Source organism: Sprattus sprattus (assembly GCF_963457725.1).
Source record: "Sprattus sprattus genome assembly, chromosome: 3".
Lineage (NCBI taxonomy): Eukaryota > Metazoa > Chordata > Actinopteri > Clupeiformes > Clupeidae > Sprattus > Sprattus sprattus.
In genome coordinates this window covers 22,304,186-22,331,212 of record NC_137922.1, presented here as the reverse complement: position 1 = coordinate 22,331,212, position 27,027 = coordinate 22,304,186, and the positions used below count along the sequence as shown (strand labels likewise).

The window sequence follows — 27,027 nt, the reverse complement described above, 5'->3', positions numbered from 1 at the left end:
TACTGTGCATCATGATTTAGTGATGATTTTTTTTAGAGTTGCTATTAGCGGCACCACTGATCATTTCCACAACAATTACTCACCTCTTCATAACATCAAGAAGGACATGTGAGTGTCTGCAGTTACCAATTTCCTTTCTTATATTTGGTTTGTATTTTCAGGTAATTTCAGGTGCCAAAGATAAAGTTGCGGTGATCTTCCCAACAACCGTTTGTTTTTTGACAGGTATGCTGATGTCTCCTTCTGTGAGCCTATGTCTTAAAAAGTTATGTAACATAGTTATTACCATAACACAAGATTGTGCCGGCTGCATTATTTCTCTGGATTTGATAGCCTGCTTACAGAAGCCGTACATGGCCTTATGGTCACCACTGCTCTGCATGCCAGCAGCATTTCACTCATACAAGATAGCTCTCAGCTGAACCGTCAAATAAATTATATAAATTCATATTTCAGTTGCATCTCTTCATTATACAAACAATTCTCATTTGACACTACTTTTAAATGGGCATGAGTTAAATCGTGAACGACCATAGTGCATACAATTGGTCAATCACTAGGTAGGCCACAGGTGCTTTAATATTAAACGAACAGGAGTCCTGATCTAGGATTGGGCATATCGCCATAATCGCAGTGTTCTGGTGTGGTTTCCCTCGCTTTCGATTTGACGTGATGTAGTGTCACTCAATTTTTATTCGCCTTACAGGCAACGTGGATGGGGGAACGGAGAGGAGGAGCAAGAGGGGGAAAAAAACAATCCGTGCTTGACGCCATCTTGAATCCAGGCTATGCGCTGAATGAGGAGGATACTGCTGGAAACAAGTGTTGTTGCCATTGCTGTTCAAGGAGACTCACGACAGGACAGCAGCAAGTTGGCAGCGAGCGCTATCAGACGTCTAAACGAATCTTCAGTAGCCGTCAGTTGTTCTTTTGAACCCACTGTGTCCCACGGTAGAGTACATTTGGAAAAGACTGTTTTGGACTTGACAACCGAATTAGGACCTGCCAAGCTGGATGAGCAACGACAACCTCTCTTCGCAAGCTAGCTCACTGGCTAACTACCTACCACTAGTCTGCTAGATATAACTATCGCTTCTTTGGCGAATCAGTGAAGCCGGGCAGTACTCCTGTCAGGAAGGCAAATTCAGCTGTCAAGAGAGAAACACTCTGGAATTCATAGCGTTAGTTGGATCGCTTGGCTATCCTGTCATTTGCTCGGGCCATTCTGTATGCATTGCTTTTAGAAGCATTTAACGTTACACGTTTTTCACAGTTGCAAGTTAATGGATTTAACGAAAAGGAATGAATCGGAACCAATTCATTATTTGAGATAATTATTAATCTAACCAAAAACTGTGTTGTCTGTGCGTTGTCATATCTTCATTCATAGAGAGACGAGTTATGGAGCTGCCTGTCAAGATAAAGAACTTCATGCATGCAGGGACCTCGGACTGAAGGACTCGTGTTATTGCATCGTGTTTTCTCAACTGGGAATAACTGCTCAACAGACCTTTTGAAACAGATTGGCCTATGGGAATACGGTTTCTCACATAAGACAGAGACAAAAGACAAAAAGAGCTTATTGTTTTATCCTCTCATCAATAGCGATGATATGGACCCACATAAATGAACGGACAGCCAGCCGTGGGTCCGCTCGTAGCTACCGTGCGTCTACGCGTAACAGAAGGCTGCAGTAAGCGGACAGTAACATCGTTGAATGGGGACATGTAATTAAAAAAGCCCTATGCAATACCAACATATACCCTCATTACCGATATTTCCACTTTGGATACTGGCAATAGCTTCGACTTTTTTTTGTGTTTCTTTTTCACGATAGCCGCGGTCCGCAGTGACATGGTTGTCCCATACAGTACTGTAAGCATCGTATCATCGAGAGGGCCTGTTTCGATATTATCTATAATTCGACACGCGCCGAATGGCCATTACCAGCCAGTCTTGGCGTTAATTTAAACAACAGATCACCAGAAGAGCTGGATATTTCAACGGTTTTTGAAACGGTCATCCATGTAAAGCGACGGCGACTGAAAATATTTTTCTTCTGAGCAAGGACAAGATCATCAACCTGACGTGACTGTAAGGATTTTATCTGAGGGGTCGACCGGGGAGCGAAAAATGGGAGCAGCTACAAAATTGGCCTTCGCCGTTTTTCTCATCTCCTGTTCCTCAGGTGGGTGGAAATATGTAAATAAACTCATCGATCTGGCTTTTAGAGAAGCAAGCTTTTGTCGGCTATTTGCCGTCAAGTATGGAGCGTGAATTGTTTACAGCTGAGCCAGGCATATACACCCCATCACCATCATCCACATGTAGCTACATAATAAGCTCATATTTACAGTTCATATGATGGAAGATTGATCGAAGATTGTTTGTTGAACTAAACGGCCGTCTGGCGTTTATCCAAATGAGCTGGTCACACCGCAAACCCAGTATGTAAGCAAACCTCGCAGTCGCATATCACGGGTGGTTTATATGCTTTCATTTGTAAAATCTGACTATTATGTTCTGTGAGGGAGCTTTCTCAGTAGAGCATTTGTTGTGGACCGGTGTCCTCTTGTGCCGTTTGTTCGGTTAGTGATGTGAAAGCTGTTTTCCGAACTCGGGTGCGCACCAAGGGACTATGCCGGAGTCCTCAAAAAACGATGGTCTATTGTAGCCTACGCTTCAACTGAACTCTAGTGAGGTTAGTATTTGGTCTGAAGCTATCCGATCTGAGACCAGGAAGGGTACTCTATGTATAACAACTTATGGATCAAAGTTCTCCCACATCAGCATGAAATGCGACATTATTTATTAACATGCCGTTTTCTAACACGTTAACAGTCTTAAAAATAGTGACAAGGGGCTAACGTTACATGGCAAATCATGCTTGAGGGTATGCATGTATGCTCTACAAGTAAAGCTGCAAATTCATCTCGCATTGTCGCCTGTGGCCGCAAAAAAACGCTGCTTGCATCCCGCATCAGTTGTGGTAGAGCGAAAATGACCAAATGACCAAAACTGAAGAAAAACAAACAGAATGCAGCTTTCCACATTTCCTTCCTTAGTTGGCGTCGTTGCCTAGTGACCTTTGTAAATACAAGCTGCACGTTGCGTAAGTGTTGATGATATATAGGGCCCATAATTTGCAACCAAATAATGTAATGTGAATGGAGTCCAGCGGGGGCGGGGGAATAATTCCACACGAGTTCAGACCAGCAAAACGGACCAAACGTGAAGACAGCCTGAGCGTTGGCCACCTAGCAATATCTCACGGCTTTCACACTAGAGCTTTTTGGTGCGGTTTAGCCATGTTCGTTTTGTTGTTGTGGAAGCTGGTTTTCAAACTCGGGTGCACACCAAAGGACTTGAACTCCAGTGCGGTTCGTATTTGGTGTGAAAGCTATCCGATCTAAAACCATGAAAGTAAACACTATTTATTACCACTGATGGATCCAAATCCCCCCACATCCCCCATTTAATGTGATATCATTTATTAACCTGCAATTTTTAAAGCAAAGTTGCTATTGCTAGGGCCTGGGTCAATTCACAGTCAATGTCAGTGGTTTTGGATAAGAATGTGCTAAATACTGTACCTCACTTTTCATCAACCTATGTTGTCACAAAGTTTAATTACTAAATCTAGGGCCTACCCTAACTAAGCTACATCATGGAGGCGTGCTCGCAGGAGGCCATTGGGCTGCGTGAGGCGCCCACATTATAGAGCGCTAGTGACTGGAGGTGCCCGCACTGAGGGAGGGCCCTATTGCCTCCACGTGGACTCAGGGTCACACTAGGATCAGGGTCACACTATGTTCTTATGTACCCTCTCCACTGACAAACACCATGGTCCCTAATGCTGCGGGATGGGAATAAACCTATACGGAAAGAAATCTATGGAAAATGTTTCTGTGGCAAAAGTAGTCAGTGCACTGAATGTTGTTTAATTTCCGTAATCTGTGCCTTTTTTACTGAAACACTAACAGTCTTACAAATAGTGCCTGTATGCATGTATGCTCTGCAGCAAGCAAAGCTGTGAATTCAAAAAACTCCTTATCCGAGCAGCTTGCAGAATTCATGTCAGAGCGAAAATGACCAAATTAACCAAAAGATGGAGAAAAAACAAACAGAGCGCGACTTTCCATTTTTCCTCTTTTGTTGCCTAGCGACATTGGTAAATAAAAGCTGCACGTTGCTATTGTTTTGATGAGATAAATGGACCATGGTTTGCAACAAAACAATGTAAGGTGAAAGAAAGCCAGCAGAGGGAGGGGAAATAAACACTCAAGTTTGGACCAGCAAAATGGACCCAGTGTGAAAACAGTCTAACGCTGTGAGGTAATCTTCAGTGCATTGGCCGAGGGCAACTCTATTTGGCTGTTCAGACGATGCCACTCACTCTGGATTACGTAACTGAAGTACTTTAATTATTAGGCCATGAAATGCAACAGTACTTCATATTTTTTTTAATAAAACACTTAGCCTATGATCAGTACTATCTGACAGCAGTAGAGAGCAGAGATATCCTGTTATATTAATTCACGTGAGCATTTCACTGTTAGCTTACTACCCTGTGGGCACCACAGAATCCGATTATGTGATTGAAAGGAACAGTGGTATTTAAAGTCCACTTTAGTGAGGGAATTATATGCATGCACAATGCTATTGTATTGACATGTTCCCATATTGCATAATTAAGCTCTTTCCCCAGTGCTGGAGTGACGTCCCGACCCGTCCTGGTTACAGACCAGCAGCTGACCACACACACACACACACACATTTAACCCTCACAAAGCTCAGGCCTTACAGTTTTCAACTGGCCCTGTGTTTCATATTGCGACTCACTTCGTTGCACTGTCACAGTTGCGCATGTTTTCTTCATATTGGTGTCATAAGCACGTGTTTTCTACATTTGTGCGCTTGTCCTCAGAGCGAGGATGCTCTGGGAGTTGGTGTTTTCACCCGAGTTTGTGGTGACATTGTAGTGACAAGCTGCAGGAGAAGGACACATCTTGTCTCGTGGTGACCTTTGATGCTTTCAGTAACCCCCCCCCCCCCCTTCCTCTTTCATCTCCCCTTGTCATAGACAAGAAGTACATCCCAGCAAAACATTACCCCAGTGTGAAAACAAAAACCGCCTACATACACAAAGAATATCAGACTGCAATGGATATTATGAATTCATTAACTTATAACTACTGATATCTCTCTTTTGCTAAGCACCATCATAGGTCTTTGTTTGCCTCCTTGTCTACAGTCCTTGTCTACAGTCCCCCCCCCCCCCCCCCCGGTCTGTTACTACTCGGAGAGGCCAGGCCCCAGTGGCAATGGTGTGTCTGCAGGGATGTAGTGGCCACTGACAGTACATACACACCCAGCCGGCGTGGAGGCTGACGCTGTCCAACGGCCCAGTCAGGAACGCTGGGTAGGACTTCTCTCCCGCCTAGTCATCGCTCGGGCACTGGAGGCTTACTGAGCTGTGTAAAATGGGACAAGTTTGTGCTGTTACGTAAGGTGTCTGTCTTTATTTTTGTTTTGCTTGTGGTTCAGGCTGATGACGTGATCCATTTTGTTGTCTAAAAATAACGCTGTGTTTCCTTTTTTTATTTGATTTGGCCGTGCTCACACAGCGAGTTCGTTTGCAGCAGCTGATTGGCTGCTCAGCTCTCTTCACTCCTCAGTGGGACTCAGCTAGCCTATATGTTCTTAACGGGCCGAGGGGCGCGGGGTGAGGGGTGCGGTGTGGTGACGCTTTTCTGCTGACTTGGCAGACGAGACAGACAAATCTGGAAATAATGCAGTGTCCTCACTTTAGAAAGCAAGCTGCTTCCATAATCCCCACAGCACCAGCCAATCACACGCCTTTTTAAAAGATGGCCGTAGGAACAGGAATTGGCTGTGTAAGGAGGAGGCGGTATATGTGTATATGTGTGTGTGTGTGTGTGTCTGAAGGGGAGGTGTATATATTTTAGAAGGTTGACGACACAAGCACAATTGAAGAATAACCCTTACCCAGGCTTGCTATGTGTCCAGGCTACCTTGGAGATTATACAGCCACAGTCATACAAAAATGCCTTGTCCTAGAAACATAGTTCTTTAGGTTTTTTACATGAGTCGGGCAGGTTAGAAACAGACTTTTTGACAAGTAGACATTTGGGACCTTATCTAGTTGTAGTCTTTGATTCATCTAATTATCTTATTAGCGACCACAACAGGAGGTTCTCTCTGATGGGACCATGGCCGAACAAGTTATGTAGTACAGTTCAGAGCCTGATAATAAAACAAGTTTAGCAGGCTCGTTTATTGCACACGAGATGGACCTGAATGGCTGTCGTCATGGCCAATCAGATTGCACCTGTTGCGTTGCCAACTGGCAAACATCAGCAGGTCAGGGCAGGTAGGGGTAAGACCTTGATGAGAAGTGGTAACACGGCTATCTGCTGGACTGTTAGCTGGCCATCTCAGTGTAGGAGAACACAGGCTTAGTGCATTCTCAGTGAAGGAAAGCACAGGCGTTTTTGTGTCCATTCTCAGTTCTCTGTGACCCGTGGGAAACCACTCTGTTGCTCAGTAATCACATCATTTCCTAAACTGGAAACAGTAATGATTTGTGTGAGAGTAGTGGTTTTCTGTGTGTCTCTGTGTGTGTGTGAGAGAGTGTTTGTGTGCATATGTGTGTGCCTCTGTGTGTGAGAGAGTGTTTCGGTGCATGTGTGTGTGTCTCTGTGTATGACAGAGTGTTTAACGCGTGTGTGTGTGTGTGTGTGTGTGTGTGTGTGCATCAGCGGCATTGTTGTGCCTGAAATAAGTTAATCATTTTGATGAGGTTGAATTGGCACCCAGGAGCAGAGGGGCAGGTCCCTCTTCACCAGCCAATTACCAGTTTAGCATGTGTTAATTACGTTAGCAAGACTGCTAGGCCTGCTGCACCCCGTTTGTGTCGCCGTAAACAACCTCCTCATATCTCCTCAGAACAAACCACAGAGCCACTCTCAAAACAAAAACATCGTCCCCAGCGGTGTGTTTTTTTCGAGCCGTGAAAATCTTCTCAGTCCTGTTCCTTGTTTTCATCTGTTCTTGCTCTGAATCCCTGAGTACATTTGTCAGTGTCCCTCTTGTGAAGCTGAACACCCTGATTGAGCTAATCAAGGGCATTTGAATGACTTGGATGTGTGTGTTAGTGTGTGTGTGTGTGTGGCATTTGAATGACTTGGATTTCAGTCAGGTGAAGGCGTAGATGAGGGAGCTCTAAGAGCTCATGATTGAGAAACCCCCGTTATTCAGCTATTTTTGGGCTTTTTGGCCTTTATTCGATAGTTTTAGTGAAGAGTGGGGCAGGAAATGAGAGGGAGAAGAGGACAGGAGAAATGACATCAGGCCGGAATTGAACTTGCGTCCTCCATGGGCATCAAGCCCGAATGTGGTCGGGGCTACTGGTTGCGCCACAGTGCCTCCCCTGAGGTCTGGAGGACTTGAAGTGGCTTCTCTTCTTCTCTACAGAAACAGCTCGCTCCTCCCACCGTGACTCAGAGGAAGTGACCTTGCTCCTCCCACCGTGACTCAGAGGAAGTAACACCTCAGTGTAGCAATTCACTGACTCCCCCCCCCCCCCCCCCCCCCCCCCTCACCTCACCTCACCTCCCGAACCGCCCACCCACCCCCCCTCCCCACCCCTTGCCGAACGGCTCAGGGAAATGGGCCAAAGGTGCACGCGCTGCCTTGATCCTGCTTAAGTCAAGCTAAGAGGTTAGCCAGACACATGTCGAGGTTAACGTCTCCACCGACCACTTTAATCCACCCCCAATCCATCCAGCTCAATTTGCAGCCCCTGTGGTGAAGCCCAACCCGGGGAGATGAACCCTCTACACCCCTGAGCTGTGCTGCTCTGTGCTCCTGTGGTGGAGCCCAACCCTGGGAGATGAACCCTCTACAGCCCTGACCTGCTCTCCGCTCCTGGGCTGAGCAACGTTGTGTTTCTGGGACCGTTGTCCTGGCATGTCCAAGGTGATGGCAAACAGGAGAGCACATCAGTGAAGTGTGTGTGTGTGTGGGTTAGTGTGTGTGTGTGTGTGTGTGTGTGTTTGTGTGTTAGTGTGTGTGAGTAATGGAGGTCCCTTTTTGGAAACTGAGCTCCGGGGCCTTTAGTTTTTAGTGAACTGATCCCTGCTTTATCAGCTTAGCTGCAGGGGGACCAATTATTATTCTGAAGTGCCACAAGTGATTCAGTGCGAGTAGCTTTGCTCTGGGAGATCCCCTCCGCTTAAATGACTTGATTGAGGTAGTGTGTGTTAATGGCCTGTAGTTCTGCTTCTAAGACTTCTTTAACTGAAACTGAATAGGAGCTCAGTAGCCGGGGCGTCCTGGACTGAGTGAGGGGCATTCGCACACGGTCTCTCTCTCTCAAACACACACAGATCTCTTTCATACACACACGGTCTCTCTCTCTCTCATACACACACGGTCTCTCTCTCTCTCATACACACACGGTCTCTCTCTCTCTCTCATACACACACGGTCTCTCTCTCTCTCATACACACACGGTCTCTCTCTCTCTCATACGCACTCAGCCTCTCTCTCTCTCATACGCACACGGTCTCTCTCATACACACACGGTCTCCCTCATACGCACAGGGTCTCTCTCTGTCATACGCACATGTTCTCTCTCTCTCTCATGCGCGTACGTAGAAACATATAAACACACACTCTCTCGCCCTCTCTGTCCCTTTCTCTCCTTCTTTCTCTCGCTTTCCATCTCTGTCTCTCTCTTTCTCTCTCTATCTCACATACGCACAGGGATTTCCATAAATAGGCCTAAAAATGCCAAAATATATCGGTTTGTTGCACCTTGTTTTTTTTTGCCTGCTTATTTAGTTCCTCTTCCTGCTCCATTCTAGGGGTTGTTAGCTGTCTTCAGAGCCTCTTGTTGTGCCCTACAGAGTGTGTCCTTAAGAGTGTGCCCTACACAGTGTGTCCTAAAGAGTGTGCCCTACACAGTGTGTCCTAAAGAGTGTGCCCTACACAGTGTGTCCTAAAGAGTGTGCCCCACACAGTGTGTCCTAAAGAGTGTGCCCTACAGAGGCCCCCAAGAGAGCCAACAGGGGCCAGAGCCCAAACATTCCTTTCTGTGAGGTCATCATATGGGCCCAGCACCCCACAACACTCACACAACTCTCTCTCTCTCTGTCTCACACACACACACATATACACACACACACATACGTAAACTCACACAGGGAGACATGCACGCACACACACACGCACACACACAGGGAGACGTACACACACAATTATGCTTAGACACACACACAAACACAAACACACACACACACAAACACACACACACATTTTTGGGTTAGCCTGTAATGTCACACTCTGTTGAGAACCTAGTGCCTGGGAGCGCGTGATTGAGGAGGACAGATGTGGAGCACTCCCCTCTCTCTGTTTTTCTTTGCCCTCTCTATCGCTCTTACTCCCCTCCCTGGCTCCAGCCTGTCCTGCGGCTCTGTCGTGGGACTGCCCTTTCCCTTATGAGAAAGTCCGAGTTTCAGACAGTGAGTGAATGAGAGAGGGATGCATAACATGATTGTGTGTGTGTGTGAGAGAGAGAGAGAGAGAGAGAGAGAGAGAGTGATAGAGAAAGCAAGGGAGGGAGTGTGTGCGTGTGAGAGAGAGAAAGAAAGAGGGAGTGTGTGTGTGTGTGTATGAGAGAGAGAGAGAGAGATTCCATTAGACAATGGTCTTATTATCAAGTCAGGCAGCTAGGGGCTGTACCCATGCCATGGCCTTTTCACGCTCTGTGGGAAAAGAGCGGGAAGCGAGGCGAGCCGAGAGGAAAGAGAGGGTAGAGAGAGAGAGAGAGAGATGAGAAAGCATAGAGGAGAGAGAGGGTAGAGAGAGAGTGGAGTGCTTTCGGCCTGGTGTGTTAGCGGGAGATTCCTTACGAGCGCAGCGGACTGCTGTAGGTCAGTGGGAGCAGCGGGCACCAGTGGTGCCCCGCTGACGCTGCGTGGCAGCTGTGCCCAGCCGGTGCCAGAGAGAGTGGGCGCGGAGCAGTAAGGCGCAGGGGGCAGGGGAGGACATGGGTGGTGGGGGGTTCGGGGTGTCGTGGGAGATAGGATGAGATCCAACGTGTGAAAATGTTGCAGAAACCAAAAATGATTGACAGTGCCTTAAACATTTCCACTACCTTGACAGTCTCCAAATCCACATCGTGTATTATCACATTTAAAGCCCTTTCACTTATTTTACCGTAGGCTCTATGTCAAAATGTTTCCCTCAGTAACCATTGTCTTGAAATCAGCATCAAAGAGTTTGAAGAGTTATCTAGGAAAGATGCCTTAGTGTCAGCTCATCTAAAGGAGGAGGCCTCTCACAACACCAGGGTCATGATGAGTCCAATTTTTTAAGAGCACACTTACAGATAAGAATGCCTGCCGCCCTGCCTGTACTTCAAGTGACACTGGGTATAAGCATCCACTGAATGAATAAACAGTGAGTTCAATGTGTGAGTGTATAGATAGAACAGGAGCAGGGTGCCATCTGAGCTGCTAACGTGTCTTTCCGTGGGAGAGAGGTGGTAAGATGAGACATTGCACTGAATCTCTTCACGTAGGGAAAGGACACTGCGATCTCCTGCCTGCTTGGCCCGGATGTCACCACTGCCGATCTCAACAAGGGAATGGACAGCATTTGATCTGGGCTCTGGACAGGTGAAGCAGGTGAATGAATGGGGGTTTATCAATAGCGTAGATCATTATACATCAAAGCAGCGGATCCTTGTATTTTGCTCTGGGTTGTTGATATTGATCGCCAACAATTAATCAATCTATCTATCTATCTATCCAGCTAGTGTTGCTTCTCCCTTTTTGCAGTACAACGAGGTATAACGGTTCTCGGTTCCAAAGAAGAGCGTTCAAGGGGGTGTTTGACATCATTAGCTACTCGGCTCATCTCCCCAGAAAGTTGTTGAAGGAAAAAAATACAGATCTTGGACAAAAAAATAAGAACAGCGGCTCCTTTAAATGTTAATGTGCGATGGAAGGGGCTATTGTAGACTGCAAAAGCTTCAGTGTGTGAGCGCAGAGGATGCTTAAGCCACTCCAGCGCCCCTCCCCGTACCCGTACCCCCACCCCACCCCATTCTTTCCCCAGTCCTCCACTTCAGCTGAAGGGGGCCCCCCCTAAAACAGCACAATTAAAATGTGAATAAGGTTATTACTGGGGGTAACTCAGACACATTGAAACACAATGACTCGATTTAATGGGCCTCTTCAGCCCTCGCAGACAACACTCGAGAGGAGAGGAGAGGCAAGCGGGGACGAGGCGAGGTGAGGAGAGGCTTTTGTTGTGCTTCTCCATTCGTGGCGCTGAATGCCTGTCGCCGGATTTGGTGCCCGTAACCATGAAGGCCCCCACGTAGTCTTAGGGGTGGGGGGAAAAATCGATTAATCGATTTTTCTCGATTCTCTCTAAAACGATTCTGTCTCGATTCAGAAAAGTTTATAATCGATTTTGTAATTAAAAAAATAAATAATAATAATTTAAAAACTATTATCGATGCATTTCGACTATTAAATCATTTGAGTGCAACTCAGAGTCTAAAATCACTTCCTACTTTGTGTTTGATAATTAAAGAAAATCACCAGATGAATTACCTTCTCTATTTGCTTTATTAGAGAAAAAGCTTTTTCTTGTCACAATTTTAGCTTTCTATGAGCAATGCAATAAACGATGCAGCTTGCATTTCAACATAAAATGGACACATCCATTTTATGTTGAAATCGATAATCGGTTTAAAATCGATTTAGAATCGAATCGTTGACCTCTGAATCGGAATCGGAATCGAATCGTGAGGTGCCAAGAGATTCCCACCCCTACGTAGTCGGGTGTGGCTGATTCAGCGTTCAGGGGACAGACCAGACCACCCGTTCTGAGCACAAGCGGTGTGTCAAGGTGTGAAGCAGCACCGGTAGAGGCATGATGGTGTGTGAAACAGTGGTCTGTGTACTGTAGTCTACCAAAGTGGAGCTGCATTGAAACGGCAACCTGCCATTGTCAGGACCAGCATTTAGGGACAGACTAGTTCTTCTCAGTGCAAGAATTGATTGGTTTGATTGATAGGCCTCATTGGAAAGAAAGGATAGTTGGTAGTATAGTTAAATGATATAGTATAGTTAATTTGGTTCAGTGCACAACTGTATAAGACTGCAGTGTAGTGGTGTTGTAGCATAGGCCTGTGCCTCTGCTGGGGTCTTGGACAGAGCTTGCAGTTGGCGTGTTCAGCCTGCTGTTAAGAGTTGTCTGTCTGTGTTATATTGATCTTCCTGCTGTCAGTGCAGTTTTCCTGGGTGAGAAACCATTGTTGTTTTTCATGTAACTTTTTTGAGCAGGTTGGCAAAAGCGTCCTTGTTGTCATCTAGCTGGGTTTTGTTGTGGCTCTGGGGGGGCTACTGAGTTCTCCCCCATTCAGCGCAGACAGAGTCAAGCTCCCTCAGGACGCACCGAGAACCCAAAACCAGCCCGCTAATGAAAGCCCCCGAACGGCAAATCCCCCTTTCACCAGCCTACGTCAGCCACACTTCAAACACAGCCCCGCAGGGATGCTGCCAGTCAGGCAGAGACCTCAGTGAGCACCAGGCCCCCCAAGGGAAGGTGACCACCCGATTCTAAGAGGGAAAAAAAACAGCTACACTAAAACGGCTCCGGGCGCCCCTTTTGATACTTCATAATTAGCAGCAGAGGATGTTACTGTATGGCAGTTGCTGGTGGTTACCATCTCCTATTGTTTACGGGTCAATCTTGTTTTTGTTTTGGTCCTAGTTCCAGGTGTTTTTGTTGTTGTGTTTTGTTATGTGGTGCGATAGAACAACAGGAATCAGTTGAGCTTGTTCCCAAAGGAAGAGTGACCCCGGGCAACGAGCAACAAAGAGGACATGGCAGGTCGCCACGGAAACACGCGTCCCTCTCAGAAAATTCCAGTACAGCTCTGACAACAGTCCAGTGCATTTCAGTGTCCTGACTTATTACCATCGTCATCTCTTTTTTCTTCTTCTTCCTCTTCTTCCTCTTCCCTTTTCTTGGTCATGTTTTCCTTCTCCTCCTCTTATCTTTTCCCCCCTTTCTCTCTCCTTCCTCTTCTTTGCATTATCGTTAATCCCCCTGTCACGAACTGTAAAGGCCTAATACATTTCAGCCCTGAGTCTCCTGGAGCCCCCAAAGCAAGAGGGCCTAAGTGTGATTAATGCATCCTGCAGATGTTGTTTTATATGCTTCAGAAGCTTCCTGAACACAGACTGCCGTCTAGACAGGCTGGCTACACTGCTCTCACTCACACACACATACGCTCTCACTCCTGCACTTCTTGTGCCTCTCTCGCTCAGTGTGTGTGTGTGTGTGCCTCTCACTTCACTCTCTCTCCTTTATCTCTCGTTCTCTCGCCGTTCTCTTTCTCTATCTTCCAACTTTACTTTGATCCTTGATTTAAAAGTTGTCGTTGCACATTTATCAGGTCCTTGCGTTCCTAACACTCCCAGGTTTCACTTTATCTCTCACACATCTTTTTTTTTTTTGTTGCTTGTTTTTATTTTCCTGGTACGTATTCCTCTTCTAATGGTCTTGTAAGGGTTTGTTCATGCATTGTGGTTGTCGTCTGTCGCTACTGTAGTTTTCTCCCCCCCCCGGCCCCGTTCGTCCCCCCCCCCCCCCCCCCCTCCATGTCTGTACTCCTCCTCTGGTCCCACTGTAGTGTTGAGTGACATGTCTGGGATGGAGCCTGTCTTGTTTAAGAAGCGGAATGCGCGGAGTGCAGGAATGTTTGTGAGGTGGCACTGGCAGTGCTTTTAAATCCCTCACATACACACACATACTCACACACATACACACACACACAGTCACACACTCTCACACGCACAAGCACAAGCACACACCCACAATACACACACACTCTCACAAACACACACACACACATACACGCACACACACACAAACACACACACACACTCACTTACACACACAGTCACACACTCACACATGCACAAGCACACACACACTCTCACAAACACACACAAACACACACACACACACACAGTCACTTACACACAGTCACACACACACACACACACACACACACTCACACTCACACTAATGTCGGGCAATGCTGTATGCTCTAATGGACGCCATGAGGTCACATATGTGGGTCACAGGGTAAAAAGTTTTGCTCTTTGTACACCGTATGCCACTCTCTCTACAGTGTGTGTGTTTGTGTGTGTGTGTGTGTGTGTGTGTGTCTGTCATGGCTAGCTCCTGTCTGGTTGGAGAAAGGGTCTTGTTGTCGTGACCTACATTAGAGAGTCCCTGTGACGTACTACAGAAGGCCATTCCTCCTGCTCAGAGCGGCCTAAGAGCTGATGTTAAAGGTGTGGTCCTCAAGTCTTCCTAGTGAGAAGTTGCTGTTATTTGAAGTCAACAACCAATCCCCTTCAGTGCTCCTGAAAAAACATTGTTGACTGGCTGGAATAGTGTGCCGATAAAATTCGAGTGACCAGAGCTGTGACCAGAGCACCAACACAAATTAGTTGAATTTGACAAAAGAGTATTTGGAACGTGATTGAGGACGACACCTTTAATGTAAGAGCTTTTAAGTGTGGTGTGTAGTGGCCGGTACCCAAGCACTTACTGTGCAGGACCACCTGTGTGTGTGTGTGTGTGTGTGTGTGTGTGTGTGTGTGTGTGTGTGTGTGTGTGTGTGTGTGTGTGTGTGTGTGTGTGCGTGTGTGTGTGCGTGTGCGTGTGTGTGTGTGTGTCTCTGTGTGTGTGTGTGTGTGTGTGTGGGAGTGTGAGTGTGTGTGTGTAGAGGGTTAGGGGATGGCACTCAGTGTGTTTTTCCAGCCCTCACTGCACTCCAAATGTTTTTTGTTGTTGTTGTTTATTTTTTTATATCTGCTGTAGCGAGTTGGCCCATGAATCGCTGGCATTTGCTGTTTCTGCTTCAAGCCAGCCTGATCGTACAGAGTACACACCACGGCAAATTAAGCCCCCAGCCCTCCCCACCTCCTCCCCCACCGCTACTGCCACCGCCACTGCCACTGCCGCCACTATTTCCCTCAGTGAAACGTACTTGTCACTTGTCTCCCTCCTCCTTTGTCAGCTGGTTTGGTTTTAGTTTTTTTACCCCATTTGCGGTGCACTCCTTAACCTCTGAGCGAGTTCTGTCTCAAGAACAGATAGTCCTCTCACATAGGTGTTTTAGTGTAGGCCATCACTAACCAAAGCGACGCTAAATGGAACAGGTCCAGCTTACCAAAGGCCACATTTTCTCGTCAGCCTGCTAATTTTCTCATATCACTCTGACCACAAGAACACACCCTTTCACCCTTTCTCAGGCCACCTTGAACTGGGTCCAAAAATGCCCCCTCCGTTCTAAACAGACGTCATTCTTTGGAAAATGCCTCCACTTTGCTCTCTTGCGATGGACATTGGGTTCTTTTCTTTTCCAGACTTGGGCTATTTCTTCGGTCTGGGCCTCTTATTCTATTAATTTATTCTTGTTTATTTTCAAAGTACTTTGACACAAGTCCTGTTGTTTTTAAATGTGCTTATAAATTACTTGACTTGACATATCTTCACTCACTTTCTCTTGCTCTCAAACACACACACACACACACACACACACACACACACACACACACACACACACACACACACACACACACAAACACACAAACACTCACACACTTAACCCAGGCCAGGGAGACACTCTGTGGGCCCCTGTGTCTCCAGAGCAGCTGGACGCGTCCGGTGTAATTGGACTGTAGTCACAACGGGCCATGGGACATTCCAGTGTGGATTAGCGAGATGAGATCCGGTCTCCATTGCTGATGCTGCTGTGGGGAGGGTTGGTGTTAACGCTCTGAAGCGAGCAGAGAGAGAGGGAGAGAGAGAGAGGAAGAGTAAAGAGAGCGAGGTGAGAGAGATGGACAGAGAGCAGGGAGAGTGAAGGAGAGAGAGAGAGATAGAGACAGACAAGCAGACACAGGATAGAGTGAGTGAGAAAATGGGGAGCGTGAGAGATGGAAAGAGTGAGATCTGTGTGAGAGAGAGGGACACATTCAGAGAGAGACCAACAGACAGGGTGAGAGAGGGATTCGAGAGTGAGAGAGAAAGAGGGCGAGAGAGAGAGAGAGGGGAAGAGTAAAGAGCGTTGTGAGAGAGATGGATAGAGAGGTCTATAGAGAGCAGGGAGAGTGAGAGAGAGATAGAGGTTTATAGTGTTGATGATGTGATGGAGGAGAAAGAGAGACAGATACAGGATAGAGAGAGCGAGATATACAGGATAGAGAGAGAGAGAAAGACATACACAGGATAGAGAGTGAGAAAGAGGGAGGTGAGAGATGGAGAGAGTGAGATATGTGTGAGAGAGATGGATACATTGAGAGAGAGAGAGAGAGGGAGAGAGGAATTGTTTGTGCCCCCAGTGCCCCCAGATCAGCCCTAGTGCTATTTAATGGACGCAGAGGTAATTTTCCTGCAGCTTCTGTACCTGCCATCTAGCTTGTCCTGACGGCAGGAGAGACTAAAAATCAGTTTGTGGAAACTTTCAGGCCTGCCAAGAACACCATAAGCGAAGACACAGGGGCCTCTATGGACACTGGGTGGGCTGTGTGCTCAAGCCACTCGCCTCAGTAGAAACTCTTTCCTCACAAAATGAAATCTACTTGTCAGGTCAGGTGTAGTTCCTTTCCTCCAGTGTCCGTTACTTTGTGTCCACGTAAGAGAATAGCCTTTGCAGATAAAGATCGGGAGGTACGTGAATGGTGTTGCTGCCAAGAGCCTGCCAACTCCTGTGCCCAGCGACACACACCAGCAGCGGTGCCAAGTGCAACTCGCACCCACTCTCTGTACCAGGAGTGTGTACCAAGAGTGTGTTCCATGGGTGTGTACCAGGAGTGTGTTCCAAGAGTGTGTACCAGGAGTGTGTACCATGGGTGTGCTGAATGGAGCACACACTCACAGAGTTCAACAATGGCCTCCAACTGCAAAGTCACTGATTTTGAGCTCTTGTCAGTCAGCTTGGATGCATTATGTGATCAGTACTAGCCTAAAGAAGCCAGTCACTAGCCCATAATAACCTGTGTGCTACACTTCTCCCCTGCAACAGGGCTAATGCTCAGTACTGCTTAAAAAGATGTGTGTGAGTGTGTGTGTGCGCGCACAAGTGGCTGTGTTTGTGTGTGTGAGAGAGACTGAGTGTGTGTGCGCGAGCACAAGTGGCTGTGTTTGTGTTTGTGAGAGAGGGCCTGAGTGTGTGTGTGTTTGAGGGCAAGAAAGAGTGAGTGAGGGTATGTCAAGTGAAGTCAAGTCACATTTATTTCTATAGCACATTTAAAAACAACAGGAGTTGTGCCAAAGTGCTTTCCAGTCAAGATGTATTTATCGACCATGTAAATAAACAAGAATAAATGAATAGAATAAGAGACTGAAAAGACTTAAAACATAGAAAACATACAGAACAAATAAAAGTGATAGAATAAAAAACCAAATAACAAAACAAAAGAAGGAAAAAATAGTCATTAACTAGCAAAAGCTAAAAGTAAGAGAAGTAAAAGAAGTAAAAAACTAAAAACTATCTAAAAGTAATACAAAGAGAATGGATAATAACAAATTAAATAGATACATAGAACGGAATGAAGAACCAGAACAATAAACGGGGGGGGGGGCTCCAGAGGCAGTGGTGCATCACAGCCTGGGCTTTGTGTTGAGAACAGCTCCTGGAAACTTAACAGCACTTATGTGTTCTTGACTCGCTGCCCTCGGTATCGATGTAGCATTGTGTGTGTGTGTGTGTGTGTGTGTGTGTGTGTGTGTGTGTGAGTGTGTGTGTGTGTGTGTGTGTGTATGCATTGAGTTCCCAGCTCTTCCCCGGGCCAAACCAGCATCACTCTCTCCCTCAGGCTGCTCCACCACACTCTCTCCTCATCTCCTTATTTGTCTGTCCAACCACGTCATAAACCCTTTAATAACACATACACACACACACACACACTCACTCACTCATCACCTCCACAGCCCTCTTACAACACACACACACACACACACACTCATCCTCTCCACAACCCTATAATAACACACACACACACTCATCATGTAAATGAATGGCTGTGTGTATGTGGCCATACCTAGTGCCTATCTGTCAGGTCTCACGTTTATCACTTTTCTCATGTCTCTCGTACGTGACACTGAATCTCACCAGTGACATGCGGTGAAGTCAGTACGAGGGTAGGCACTGAGTTATGAAAGCCAGATTACCTTATTTATTGTTTAGGCTAATAGGCTACGTCACAACAGTAGGTACAACTGCGGCACACAGGCACGGTCGATCGATATATTAAAACAAAATCCAATCACGATAACATATCGTGTAGCCTACTACTCTCAGTCTCGCACACGCACACACACACCAGTTAATGTCCATCATCAGAATGCAACCATCTTTATCCGCACAGCGGCCAATTATGTATGTCAGTCAGCAGCAATGAGAACACACACTGCTCAATTGAATATGGAAGCAAATGGCTTGCAGTCGGCATTAATTCAACCCCACACTTATCATTTCAAAATTAAGCTCAAAATAGTTTCTAACTCACCTGACTAGCACAGCCACAATGCCAATCTTTTTTGTCATACCAGTCCGTTTGAAACAGTTTTTGGTCCCTTTTTCTGCAGAAGTTCATTTAGTGTTGGAATAGGCCTCCCTCTTGCCAGTTACACTTTTTTTATATTAAAGTCGAGTTTAGAGACATGTCTAAGTTCCACAATATCGGTAGATACCGCTGTTGTCATTTTTACTTTGATTTTCGCGGGGATTACGCTTAGGTGGTGTAATGACGTCAGCTGCGCAAATGTCCAGTAATATCTCGATTTTAATTGGTCCATGTTTGATACGTAACGTAGATGATTACTGGCATAACATATTTACGTGCAAAGGCACAGGAGAGTTGTGCCTTTCGACGTACATATTAAAGAATACAGAATCGAAGTGCGCGTGCGCGACATGACTTTTTCTTTGCCGTTCACAATGAATGGACAGTAAAGGCACTGCTTATTCTAGCGTTTTTTTTGTATTTGTTTATGCGTAACTGATACAATTGTCATCGTAACGTTTAAACAATTGGAATAACGTAGGCCTATGTATTGCATATATAAATCACAAGAATACTCGGTACGAATACAAATACAAGTTTATTAAATAAAATGATTTAATAAACATTTTTACGTTTGAATTTTGTCAGGGTAGGCAGTGCCTACCTTGCCTACCCTGACTGCACATCACTGAATCTCACATATCCCACTTAATCTCACGGATATTCACTCCCAATAGCATAGAATAATAATGACCTGTCCATTAGACTGCTAGGCAGTGCCATGTTGGCAGTGTGCGACTCATGAAGTCTTTAGCAGTTTTAGACTACACGTCAACAAAGTTTCAGTGTTCAGCATCACTTGAATACCTTTTTATCACGACAATATGCAATATGCTTGCCCGTGTTGTCTTTTGTTGTATGTGTGGGCGGTGGGAATGTTGACAGGTATGTTATTGAGTTCAGAACCCAGGGGTGGTTGATCGGACTTATGACTTCACATTATTTATGGATTTAGATAAATATGATAAAAGTCAAGGTGAAATGACATTCAAAGTCTAGCTGAATACAACGCTATGGTGACTTAACCAAATAAAAACTGGTCTTTAATAATAACAATTCAATTCAATTTGATTTATATAGTGCCATAACAATACAATTGTCTCTAGGCACTTGCGTTTTAACTAGGCTATACATTATGTGCTGTGTTATACGCTAATTATCACTTAATAACACTGTTGTTACACTTTGTACTTAGTCTGGGAAGTCCCGCCCCTCTTCTTCCGGCCAATTTGATTTTGCCTCTGAAGTGGGTCTGGCAAAGATTGCACAGCATTTCACTACAGCATTCTCAGGATCTCTGGGACCAATCACAAACTGGCTTTTGGCTACCTGGCGCGCCATTGGCGGATTTAAAATAACCACGTCTACATAGCAAAAGCGAAACCAAAGAGAAAAGCACAGCAAACTATACTGCTCTCGCGGCTGTCTTGGATGATTTCAAAGGCAAGTTTTCTTTGAAAATAGAACAGAAACCTGCTCTGGAACAATTCATACAGAAAAAAGATGTGTTTGCTTTATTACCGATCGTTGTATCGTTGTATAGTATCGTTGGTCTGATTGGTTAAAGGCGTGTCCGATTACGTGCCTGAAGTGGACCTCCATTTAGTACTTCGCCAGACTAACTTAGCAAATGAAATGCAGTGAAGGGGCGGGGAATTCCCAGACAACTTTGTACTAGCTTTACAACCCAACCCAAGTTGTAAAGCTAACCCTTATCTTAGCTCCAACTATATTCCTATTTCATATAGGCATTCAAGCATCACTGCGCTGCTCTTCCATATACTTCAATGGGAAAGACTGTCATGAATTGTATATGACTACAAGAGCGCGTGCGTGTGTTGGTGTGTGTATTTGTGTGTGTGTGTGTGTGTGTGTGTGTGTGTTGGTGTAAAATGAAGTGTGACTGAAAGGATGCTGCCTGGCTCCAGTAGACCTGAGGTGTTGTGGGCCTTTTTAACTTCCTCAGGGACACTCAGGAAAAAAAGGAGCTTCTTCACAGAGCTCTTCTCTTCTTCTCTTCTCTTCCCTCTTGGTTTTGTCTTTCTCCATCATTCTCTGACTCATCTCCTCACACCAGATCAGTGACTCGCTCTTCACAGGCTGCTGACACATCCTCCTTCCTCTTCCATTTTTTCTCTCATCCCTCTTTCTCCTTCTCCCTTCATCCCTGTCCCTCTCGCTCTCCCTCTCTCTTCCTTCTCTCTCTTCTCTCTCATCTTCCTTCTCTCTCTCTCTCTCCTTCTCTCTTGCTCCTTCTCTCTCTCCCTCTCTCACTCTCTCTCTCACTCTCTTTCTCTCTCTCTCTCTCTCTGAAGAATTCTCACCTAGCAAGGATCTCTTCTACACAGCTAGGTAGGAGTGACAGTGCACACATTCCTGTTCATATTTGCATTCAAATGCACCATGCCACCTACCAACTCCCATCACCCCTTGCAGTACAGATATACCTTGACCAGACTTGGTGGTGGTGATTGAAATTACCTTTAGACTGGCAATGAATGAGGTCTGTATGTATTTAAACCTGCATTGCCACCACTTTAATTATTCCTACTGGTTTATACTGAGATGTGCAGAATGTACTTTCAGTAGTCTGTGTCCCCCCCTGCGAAGGAGACCCCTTGCAAAGTTATTTCCTGTGTGTATTTGTGCAGGTATGCACCCCTGTCCTGCTTAAGTAACGTGAGGCGGTGCTTAGCGATGGCCGCCCAGTGCTCAGCACCCTCACAGGCTCCGTGTGCCAGAGGCAACTGTGGCTGATTAGGATATCTTGAGCAGATTGACAGCCTCCATTTATTTTTTCTAAGTAATGCCTAATGGTGCACTGATGGGTTTGGCCCGGTGACAGGGATCGTTCGTCTTTCAGCTTGATTGGGCCATGACCAGTGACCGTCTGATCAGTCTATCTGATTCTGTGCCGGTCAAATTTGTACGCACAATGGTTCAACCCGGCACATAATGTCACTGACGCACACACCCCCAACATGTCATCAGAGTTGAAGTTCTTGACTGTGAGTGGAGAAGAAACAAAACGCATGTGTGTGTGTTGTGTATGTATGCCTATGTGTGTGTGTGTGTTTGCGTGTGCGAGAAAGGGGAATTTACTGGCTGCACTATCTGAGCCTGATGATTCAGGCGCTGCGGTAATGAGGAAGAAGCGGATCAGAGCTCAGCAAACTCTTATTGTTTACATAGTTGGAGTTCAGGTATTTGGCTGACGCTTTTGTCCAAAGCGTCTACAAAAATATTAGATAACTATGTAACTATATAATGACATCATTGATTACAGTGCATGAAATGCCCTGTATTGTTATTCCTAGGCATTTTCTTCTTCTTCTTATTACAGTGCATGAAATGCCCTGTATTGTTATTCCTAGGCTTCTTCTTCTTCTTCTTCTTCTTCTTCTTCTTCTTATTCTTGTTACCTTTTTCTGCGATTAATTCAGCCCGAACCGCTTAACGTAGAAACTTCATTCAAACTTTGTCGCGTAGGTCTTGTAAACGACACTTATGCTATGTATTTTTCACTTTTCTAAACTTTATACTTTTTAAGATATTAAAGAAAAACGAATATAAATTTCTCCCATTGACTTACATTGGGCCATTATGACATCATGATAGGGTCTTTAAACTGGCTTGCACCTGTGCTTTACTGACACCTGTGCCAAATCAAAGGAACCTCTTCTCTCTCTGTCCCTCTCAATTTAACTGTAACTAGGAACATTAAGACACCATCCATTCTCTATTTTTTTTTCTCTCCATCTCTCCATCTTTCTCTCTCAGTCAACTTTCTCTCACACTCAATCTCTCTTCTTCACTCCATTTTTATCTCCTTTTTTCAATATTTTCACTCTCTCTTTATCTCTTCATCCAGAGCCACTCTTGTTCACTCTTCTTTCCTTCTTCCACTCTTCTTTCCTTTCTTATTTTCTTCTTCCATTTTTCTTTCCTTCTTCCACTCTTCTTGCCTTTCTTTTTTCCTTCATCCACTCTTCTTTCCTTCTTCCACTTTTCTTTCCTTTCTTCACTCTTCTTTCCTTCTTACACTCTTCTTTCCTTTCTTCACTCTTCTTTCCTTCTTACACTCTTCTTTCCTTTATTCTTTCCTTCTTTCACTCTTCTTTCTTTTCTTATTTCCTTCTTCCACTCTTCTTTCCTTCCTTCACTCTTCTTTCCTTTCTTCTTTCATTATTTCACTCTTCTTTCTTTTCTTCTTTCCTTCTTCCACTCTTCTATACTTTCTTCACTCTTCTTTCTTTTCTTCTTTCCTTCTTTCACTCTTCTTTCCTTTCTTCTTTCCTTCTTCCACTCTTCTCTCCTTTCTTCACTCTTCTTTCCTTTTGTCTTTCCTTCTTCCACTCTTCTTTCCTTTCTTCTTTCCTTCTTTCACTCTTCTTTCTTTTCTTCTTCCTTTCTTAACCTTTGCATTTCATGCACTGGTATTTCCTTCAGGAAATGCATTTTCTAGTTCTTCTTACCTTTTTCTGCGATTAATTCAGCTCGAACCGCTTAACGTAGAAACTTCATTCAAACTTTGTCACGTAGGTCTTGTAAAGGACACTTATGCTATGTATTTTTCACTTTTCTAAACGTTATACTTTTTAAGTTATTAAAGAAAAACGAATCTAAATTTTCCCATTGACTTACATTGGGCCATTATGACATCATAATAGGGTAATTAAACTGGCTTGCACCTGTGCTTCACTGACACCTGCGCAAGCCTCCAAGGGTCCTCTTCTCTCTGTACCTCTCCATTCAACTGTATAACTAGGAATATTAATAGACACCTTCCATACTCTACTTTTTTTTCTCTCTCCTTCTTTCTCTCTATCACTCTCACTCTACTTTCTCTCACACTCCATCTCTCTGCTTCACTCTTTTTTTCTCCTTCTTTCAATATTTTCACTCTCTCTTTACTGTCTTTACCCAGAGCCACTCTTGTTCACTCTTCTTTCCTTACTTTGTTTCTTCCTCTCTTCTTTCCTTTCTTCTTTCCTTCTTCCTACTCTTCTTTACTTTCTTCTTTCCTTCTTCCACTCTTCTTTCCTTTCTTCTTTCCTTCTTCCACTCTTCTTTCCTTTCTTCTTTCCTTCTTTCTACTCTTCTTTACTTTCTTCTTTCCTTCTTTTACTATTCTTTCCTTTCTTCCTTCCTTCTTTCACTTTTCTTTTATTCGTTCTTTCTTAACTTTTGCATTTCATGCACTGGTATTTCCTTCAGGAAATGCATTTTCTAGTTCAAATATGATCTCTCTTTGAAGTTCATACAGTTTCCCACAGTGCACTTCCCTGTACTGGGGAAGAGAGATAAAAAGCTGTCAAATGTGATGTTGGGACCCTCATGTGTCCGTTTCACATTCGCAGCTCCTTCAAGTGCGTTTTTCAAGGGCTTTGTTAAGTCCTTGTTTCATGGAGAGGAGACTGGCCGTAACTGGATCCCTAGCCATCACATCAGTCACTTTGCACTTTATTTTATCTGCTTACAAAAACACCTGTCATAACAACGGGCAATTGAACCAGTGAGAAAACAAAAGTCAATTGAACCAGTGAGAAAACACAAGTCAATTGAACCAGAGGGAAAACATAAGTCAATATCAAGTGTTTGAATGCTAACAGTTAGCATTAGCACAGAGGAGCCGTGCTTGTTTGTCACTGAACCTTCCAGAAAAAAAGGTTCAGTGTGCATGCGCAAGCGTCCCCTGGTATGTTTGTGAAAGGCATCATGCAGGAACAACTGACTTTTATAAAGCTTTTCTGTTTTCTTGATGAAACAAGCAGGTAAAATCAGACACCCAACCTTTACCTAAATATCCTGGTTTTGACTTGGCGACTAGTCTAGACAGCACTGATGTTTTGGTGAGGAAAGGTGTGGGGTAAGGTAGTGCCTGTGTCTTCAGACAAGACTTGTTTCTTGGCGCTTTGTTGCCTTTATATACACTCACACTCACGCACACACTCACACACACACACTCACACACGACACACACTCACACACACACACACACACACACACACACACACACACACACACACACACACACTGAAGCACACGAGGTGGAGGTGGGATAAGAGAGATGTATCCCTATCTGGCCCTCGTCGCAGTTGCAGGTGGATGTGACCTCTGGCTGTTCTTGATGGGTGAGCCCAAGAGCTAAAGGGAGTTCTCCTCCTCTGCCAAAACTCCCCCACAAATGCTTTCATACAGTGTGCATGTTTTTCATGTGCGTGTGTGTGTGTGTGTATATATGTATCTAGATACATGGGCTACGAAATGGTTCAAGGACGATCCATTTTAAAACGGAACGATTCAGTTAGATTTGGTGCAATATGAGGTGGTGCAATACGATGCAATCTGATATAGTATTTAACATTTGATTTTTCATTATGAACTAAAATGAGCCAATTGTATAAAAGTGGCATTGTTTACCTTGAAATAGATATATTTCATAAAAGGCCAGGGAATTACAACGATTTTTGTTACTTTCCAATAGATACAGTTATAAAAAGATACAAAAAAAAGCTAACTGCATTAAGGAACATTTTGACATTATTAATGCAAACTGAAGTTTGTCTGTCACACCCCTGTTTAGGTTTCTCACATTGGCAATGACTTAGAGGGAAAGGTATGATTATTAAAATATTATTATTATTAAATATTTAATATTATTAAAAACAAAAAAGTCTTACCCCTTCAGTTCATTTCTATTCATGAACTTTGTAAAGCCCCTCACACTGAAAAAAATTATATCTCACAACAATTATAGGTTAGGGTAATTTTCTACTCAGCTGCTGAGCTAAAACCAATCAAAACAGTCTATTGCTACGTCTAGCCGCAGCCTCTGCTGCATGTGCACACTATTGTGAAAGTAGCGTGACTTGTCATTTAAGTTCTTCCGCGGGAGCTTAGTTTGTAGGCTAATGAAATAGAATTAGCAGCAAAGCTTCAGTCAATCGATTTGTAACTTTGGAATCAGACCATCGACCAGTTCATGGAACATTTAGATTGATCCAGGGGTCTGATGTAGTCTCATTTTTAACGTTAAAACCGGTTTCTGATTCAGTGAGTCCCTACAGCCCTAGAGCCCTAGAGCCCTGCGGGTGATGGGCGCTCTACACTGGACATCTATAACATCTGTAATTGCAGCACTATACAGTGCTGCCCTCCGACAAATCTGTCAGGGCCCCCCCCCCCCCCCGGTACCCCTGCCACACATCACAGTACCATTACCCCATTGATAAGGGTGCTAACACTGAACAGCTTCATTAGATAGAACCTCAGGTGTTTTTGGGGGAGTGTTTGGGATGGAGGAGTTGATTGTGAGATGATTAACAGTGAAGGCTGCATGAGTTTCCACCTGAATAGAAGGAAGAGAGGGACATGGCACCCGCTAGATTTATTGAGGTGTGGGGGTGCGGGCGATGAAATATTCAACAGCCGACTTTGAAACTGCCGTACCTGTCATGTCTGAATGCATCCACCAGTCATTCCGTCTCGTAGAGGCGCGTGGACGTCCTCCGAGGACGAACAGGGCAGAGAAGGAGGGAGCGAGGGAGAGAGAGAAAGAAATAGGCGAAAGAGAGTTACGAGTGCCCGTAACTTTGGCCTGTCTCTCCGCTGAGTTATTGCTCCCTTTCGGCTGCCAGGGGAAAGAGAGCCGTGGGTGGGGGTGGTTGGGCAAGATGGAGCCGTGGCAGAGCCAAAAAGAGGAGGAAAACCTGCTCAGTATGAAGAAGGCAAGAGAGCGAAACAATGAATGAGAACAACCCTAAGCTGTTTCCAGACTGACCTGCATGTTCAATTCAGTTGTATTTATACAGAGCTTTTACAGAGCCCAGAGTCTGAACCCCCTAGAGCAAGCACAAAGGCAACAGTGACAAAGGAAAACTCCCTTTTAGCAGGAAGAAATCTTGAGCCGAACCCATCTCATAAGGGGGGACCCATCTGCTTGGGGCCGGCCAGGTAGAGTGATAGAAAAGGGGGGGGGGGGGATTCTAGGATACATACAATATTGATAGTGGATAAAAATGGAAAGAGCAACATTTTAAGTATTGGTTGTAATCTGGTTATTAGCATTTGGCAAATTGTAAATAGGTAAATTGGCTGCATATCTGTTGATTTGCATATGGCATCCATTCTGAGAGAGAGTGTGTGTTTTTTGGGATTGGTAAACAATTGCATCCGTCCCCCTGCAAAGAAGCCAGTACTCTGCTAAGCTCTCGGAGCAGCCGAATGAATGAGTCACACTGGCAATTTTTCAAATGACTTCCCCTTCACTTAATCTCCACTACCCCTCTTCACACGCACACACACACACACACATACACACCACTCACCC

At 45.0% G+C, this 27,027-nt stretch overlaps 1 protein-coding gene across 1 annotated transcript in view; it reads left to right on the top strand.

Annotated features, from left to right (window-relative positions):
- The first annotated feature begins 726 nt into the window (after positions 1-726).
- acvr2ab (activin A receptor type 2Ab) overlaps positions 727-27,027 on the top strand; it is a 73,120-nt gene continuing 46,819 nt past the window's right edge. The window contains exon 1 of the mRNA XM_080835960.1: positions 727-2,188. Coding sequence (XP_080692086.1) covers positions 2,134-2,188 — 55 coding nt within the window. The 5' untranslated portion in view covers positions 727-2,133. The remainder of the gene's footprint in view (positions 2,189-27,027) is intronic.